Consider the following 6875-nt stretch of genomic DNA (forward strand, 5'->3'; position numbering starts at 1 on the left):
CGGTTGTGGCCTCCTGCTAACTTTTATTCACAACTTCGACTTACGAATATTAAATATTACACTTTGTGGGTAAAGAAGTTAGCGTGAGGTGTTAAACCGCCTGAGGAAATGAGGTGGAACCTCATTTTAGAAGAGCTGTATAATGTATATATTATACTCTTTGTAAAAGAGTGTCTACAAAGAGGTAGGTAAAACCTACTACGCACTCTACTCATTTAAAATAACTGGAGTATTGGTGTGATTATGAGATTAAATAGGTAAATAACAATAGTTTCTATTCAATAGAAAGCATTATCAGAACTACTTATGTGGCAGTAAGGCACGAGATAGGTACATAGGACATCTACATCAACTGAAGAAAGTAGGTAAACTTTTGACTCTACACTGACGCTTATCGTTTTAACACAAAAAAGAGCAAACAAAAGAGATGTTCCGACTGAATGCAAAAATTGACTGTAAATATGTTTGCGAATGGTTTTATTTAAGTAAACTCCTCACGTGTGCCAGCAAGGGATAAGTGAAAAAAGGCTAACGAATCTAATTTAAGGTCTCTACTTGGACTCTCTTTGAAATAAAGGGTCGTTAAACCGTGAGTTTCATAAAATCTTTATTTCTTAGAAGCATCATAAATATTGTACGAGTGTACTTTTAGTTTTTTGATGAAAGCAACTCTGCATTCTGTTTTCGATGTTTAATCAAATATTAGGTAGGTACCTAAGGCCAATAAATTGAATAGAAAGATGCTCGTAGGTAGAGTAGCATCTTGTCAAGTCGATCGCATTGCAGCTTATGCTTATGGCATTGCAAATTGCAACTGACGCTTTTAAAAACAAGTACATCTTTCTATTTATTGATATGTTAACTGTAAGAGCTCGATTAAGGCAGTATTTTGATACAATATATAAGTAACTAGAGGATGCCCGCGACTTCGTCCTTTGGATTTAGGTTTTTAAAGATGCCGTAGGAACTGTTTGATTTTCCGGGATAAAAAATTATGTCATTATATCAGATAAGGCATAAGTTTGCCTATGTCAATTACAGGGACCCAAGCTAGCTCGGTACCCATACAAATCGGTTAAGCGGATGGGTCTTTAGGAATCCCGTGGGAACACTTTGATTTTCCGGAATAAAAAGTTGCCTATGTCCGTCCCCGGGATATAAGCTAACCCTCTACCAAATTTCGTCAGAATCGGTTAAACTGTTGGGCCGTGAAAAGGTAGCAGACAGACAGACAGACACACTTTCGCATTTATAATATTAGTATGGATATGGATTTTCCGTTACTCCTACGGATCTCCTTATTTCTGATTTGATCATTTAGAGACATTCCAAGTAAGAATCTCTCCATCGCCTGCTAAGTAACAGACAGCTCAACGGGTTGCGATGCTGAAGTGGTAATGGATATGGTACAATGTAGAGTAGTTCGAAAACCCGCTAAACGTTGGGGCTCCAAGGTGCTTGAATGGCGACCTCGTACCGGAAAGACCCCTCCATTTGAAGATTCGCCCTACTATAGACAGTGTAACACTGCGTGGCATGTGGAAGTCCCTACAAGAGTCTGACAGTGGAGTGTGAACGTCTATTGGTTGGCAATGATCATGATGTTTAGGTACGAAGTAATTTATGCCTATCTAGACCATGCCGCACCCATAAACCTTTCGGTCGGAAATGCCACAGGAAATGTGTAACATAATCTTTTCTTTAGAAATATATACATCACCTCTTACAAAGTGAATAAGGTAATAAATCCCTACAGTGAAATACAAAGAAAGCATTAGGTAGGTAGCCTATCCAATAACGCAAAGTCCTGTTGATTAGAGATTTATTACTTCAGCAAGATAGGTAGGTAGGGCTTAGAGTGCAATTCAAAGATTTGAAATAGAATCGCACGCCTTGCTCTATCTGTATTCTGTATAGCCAATGTACAGCAGAGTTAATCACATATGAACCTTTTACTTTTCTGTAGATAATTGAAATTCAACACTCCAACATATACCTACCTAAACTAAAATTATTCACGTAGATCTACGTTGGTTGGTAATGTTACCATCTTTTACTCTAATATGTACATTCGGCGCCTATCGACCTCTGACAGTACAAAATTCACGAGCGAATGTAATTTGATCAATATATTTCATTAAAGCCGCTAAAATATTTCCCCCGTTCCTTTGTAGAAACGGAAAATGTAGGTAATGAAATAAAAGTTCAAAATTGTGACCGTGATAGTACAAATGTACATTGGTAGGGTATACTTGATCTCTCCCTAGTAGAATAAATTGAAGCTTATAAAAGTTTGGCTTGATAATGATAATGAATTGATAATCCATGAAAATCGGTTCAGTCAATTCAGATCCCACAAACTTTTTGTGATAGTGTGTGTATGTAATGTAGTGAACTTTGTGTGATAGTGTGATTTAAATCGGTTAATGTGAAGACAACGTAATTGTTAAAAATTGATATGTTACATTTTTGATAATTCTTAGATAAGATGACGTTGTAGATACAACGTCATCTTATCTAAGAATTATTTAATGATCTTAGATAAGATGACGTTGTAGATACAACGTCATCTTATCTAAGAATTATTTTATGAATTTAAGAATTATTATTATACGGATAGTGCATCGTATTGTTCGAGCTTTTCTATATTTCTTTTCATTTACTTCGAATCCCTTTGAGCTTTTTAGGGTTCCGTACCTAAAAAGGAAAAACAGAACCCTTATAGGATCACTTTGTTGTCTGTCTGTCTATCCGTCCGTCCGTCCGTCCGTCCGTCGTGTCTGTCAAGAAAACCTATAGGGTACTTCCAGTTGTAGATACAACGTCATCTTATCTAAGAATTATTTTATGAATTTAAGAATTATTATTATACGGATAGTGCATCGTATTGTTCGAGCTTTTCTATATTTCTTTTCATTTACTTCGAATCCCTTTGAGCTTTTTAGGGTTCCGTACCTAAAAAGGAAAAACAGAACCCTTATAGGATCACTTTGTTGTCTGTCTGTCTATCCGTCCGTCCGTCCGTCCGTCCGTCGTGTCTGTCAAGAAAACCTATAGGGTACTTCCAGTTGACCTAGAATCATGAAATTTGGCAGGTAGGAAGGTCTTATAGCACAAGTAAAGGAATAAATCCGAAAACCGTGAATTTATGGTTACATCACAGAAAAAAATTAAAATGTGTTTCAATTTTCAAAGTAAGATAACTATTATACCAAGTGGGGTATCATATGAAAGAACTTTACCTGTATAATCTAAACAGATTTTTATAAATAAATAAATAAATAAATATACTTTTATTCGGAACTATAAAGTTAGGCGCAAACACAGTACATAGAATGAAAACAGATAAAACATAAAAACTAATAACTTAAACTTAAAAACCTAAATATTTATCTAAAACATAACTTACTGAGCTTTCCATGCATTTCGGCCGAGACGACCACCGCTATTTCGTAGTTCTAATAAATAATAAACTTGTACTGCAAAGGCACGGTGATCCTCTGAGCCGAATTGCATGGAATTATCTATTTTTATGCATAATAGTTTTTGATATATCGTGCAAAATGTCGGAAAAAATACCCGAGTACGGAACTCTCGGTGCGCGAATCTGACTCGCACTTGGCCGTTTAAAAAAATATTAAAATACTAACTATCACCAGTTTCAGCTAAGTAAAATTTATTTCAATTTAGATAATTGCTATTGAACTACTGTTGCTACTTACCTATTTTATATTTGAAAAGATAAGTATCTTATAGCAAGCAGCATTTCCGATCGTAATTAAGTAAGTGGATTCAGCACAAAGTCTTGTTTACTTTCAAAGTCAAACACAAAAAGGGACTCGAATTTTAATGGGATTAGTCAGAATACTTACTACATCTCTTTACTCATGACGTAAAGTGTGAATTGCATTTTAGCTTAGACTGGTATTGAGTTGAGCCCGTCTAAAATTTTATAATAGAACCAAAAACTATCATAAGTAGATGGTGCCAGGAACGAGCATAACACTTATTTATTATAATATAAAATATCTGTGTATCTATGTATCTACCTACTATTGAACCCAAAGGAATAAGGAAATCTTGTAAGTACTAGAAAAGGTGAAAGATTGGTTTTTTGGGTGTTTGTTACCCCTTCAAACTACAATGACTGAACCGATTTGGCTGTTTGGAGTAGAAATAGCTTGTACCCTATATTAGCACATAGGCTACATTCTATTCCGAAAAATTCTAAAGTTCCTGCTATAGCAATCGCAATCTACGTGGTTGAATTATAGCTACATTAGCTTGGATTCCGGAGATATAATACATAGGCTAATTTTTATCCCGGAATATCAAAGGGTTCCCTTTTTACATACCTAAATCTACGTGGACGAAGTCGCAGTTATTATTCTTATCTCGTTATCAGTCAGGTAGTCTTATATAATTAGGTAGATGCTGATAAAATCGCAGGCATTACCACAATCCCACCACATTAGGTATAGTATATGTAATTTATGAACTCATTTCAATGATTACGGCTACGATCTGGCAACGTTCGTAGCACTCGTAGCTCGAGTATAATTTGCATAGGGAGAACTGTCAAAATTGGATGCAGATATCTCAAACACGACGTATTCCTGTTTTCCTATTCATAGTGCACACGCACAGTGGAAGTTGACTTGAGAGCCGCTGTATTATTGATTATTTACAAGTGTAAATTAAAAATTTATAACACCCCCGACAAGTGAAGGATACAGTAACTAGAAAAGACCGAAAAGACCTGATAACTTTCAAACGGCTGAACTGATTTTCTTGGACTATTCCGCGCTTACGATCTAAAGTATCTGAGTTTTCCAAAACATCATATATACGTGGCGCACGTCGCCACGTTAAGGCGAGGTCCCGTACTTTAGTCTTTAAAAATTAATTAAAGTAAACTTTTTAAAGTTCCAATCAGTGAATTATGTAATATAGTGTCTAATTCTTCAGTAAAAGTGTTTGTGTAAAGATTTTTGCAGTAAATAGTGCGTAATCCGTAATTTTATACAAGTACAAATAAAACTTTTGCAAACACAAATAACACTGTGTAATCGAATAAAATAAAATAAACAATATAAGAAGTGTTAATTTAAACTATCACATGTGTATAATATAAGAAAACAAACTAAAAATCAAGATTAAAGGCAATGATATTATTAGAAGAAAAAAGAGGCAGTTTAAAGGTTTAAAGTGAACGTTAGCGCATTTCCAAGGTGTAGGTAGTATAAAAATCACGAACGGCAGTGATGCGTCAGTGATCGCGAACCGTGGAGTCGGCGTGTTAAACGACCGGTCGGGGTCAATATCCACTTACAACTCGACAATTAGTATAAGAACACTAAATTCAATCACTACGTAACACGCTCGCTGGCCGATCCTAAGTGGCGCTCGCTTTAAACTAGATACACCTGAGTTCAAATCCCGTTCCTCAATAAAAAAATTTTTTTTTTCTTTTCTGCTTTTATCTTTTTGTATATATATTTTTTTTATTTTTTTTGGACTTTCTTCTAAATTAAATTATTATTTAAAACAAAAATGCCGAATCTACACTGGAACTGTTGTAACGATACTAGAGGCAACGAGGACTATGTATGTTGTGCGATCTGTAATAATGCCTATCACCATGCATGTTTGCTACCGACCGGTCAGTCAAGCATAAGCACGGAACTAGAGTCTGAATGGAAATGCCCCTCATGTACGTCAAAAAGACCGAAAGGTAATAACGAGAATACGCCTGTACGTAATGACATGAAGTTACTTAGCGAACAAAACACAGCGAAAAGATCGAACAAACGAGCAGCTCTTTCTCCTCCGGAACAATCATGTCCCACTGAACAAAGCGATTTTCGAGAAATTGTTAGAGAAATTTTAAAGACTGAGATGAATGAGATGGTTACAAATTTAACTGCATCTATCAAAACCGTATTAAATAGCGAATTAAAACTTTTACGAGAAGAAATTACAGACATGAAACACTCAATAAATTTTATTAATGACCAATATGATGATTTTATTAAAGAACACCGCGCTAATGACACGATGTTGAAGGATTTAAAGGAAAATAATAGTAAACTGGAGGCGACCATAGAAAATCTAAATATACGTATAAACGATCTTGAACAACGATCCAGGTCAAATAATGTGGAATTGCAATGTATTCCTGAAAAAAAGAATGAAAATCTGATTTCAATCATCGAACAGTTGGGAAATGTCATAGGTCAGGATACAACACCAGATAAAATTTTAAACGTCACAAGAGTAGCTAAAGTTAATCGTCTGAGTACCCGTCCTCGATCCATTATTGTTCAATTTAATTCTCCGTTGACTAGAGACAGTTTTTTAGCGGCAGTTATTAAGCATAATAAAAGCAATCCCACCGATAAGTTAAATACTTCTCACATTGGAATTGGAGCTGTAGGCGAAAAAAAGCCCATCTATGTAGTCGAACATCTGTCACCAGAAAACAAAGCCCTGCACGCCGCGACCAGAATTAAAGCAAAAGAAAAAGGATATAGATATGTTTGGGTCCGTAATGGTCGTATCCTGATTCGTAAGGATGATAGCTCCGATTACAAAATAGTGAAAAATATGGACTTTTTAAGTACATTAAGTTAGTGTGTAGGGTAGAGGTCATGTACTGGTGTCATATTCTCCATAAAATACGCGTCATTAAATATTTTATACCAAAACGTGCGCGGGCTTAGAACCAAAACGCACGATGTTTACCGGAACGTTGCGATTAACAATTATGACATCATTATTTTGACTGAAACCTGGTTGAATAACTCCATTTTAAGTAGTGAATTGTTTGACTCACGATATAACGTATATAGAAGAGACAGGCAAACTTCTAACCT

At 35.5% G+C, this 6875-nt stretch overlaps 1 protein-coding gene across 1 annotated transcript; it reads left to right on the forward strand.

Moving 5' to 3' along the window:
- The first annotated feature begins 5553 nt into the window (after positions 1–5553).
- Positions 5554–6633, forward strand: LOC123872614. The gene has a single exon (XM_045916995.1). The coding sequence runs from the start codon at positions 5554–5556 to the stop codon at positions 6631–6633; it is 1080 nt and encodes a 359-aa protein (XP_045772951.1).
- The last annotated feature ends 242 nt before the right edge of the window (positions 6634–6875 follow it).

Source organism: Maniola jurtina, chromosome 15, assembly GCF_905333055.1.
Source record: "Maniola jurtina chromosome 15, ilManJurt1.1, whole genome shotgun sequence".
In the NCBI taxonomy this organism is placed as follows: domain Eukaryota; kingdom Metazoa; phylum Arthropoda; class Insecta; order Lepidoptera; family Nymphalidae; genus Maniola; species Maniola jurtina.

Coding starts and splice junctions, on each gene's coding strand:
- LOC123872614 (XM_045916995.1), top strand. CDS start 5,554: ATGCCGAATCTACACTGGAACTGTTGTAACGATACTAGAGGCAACGAG.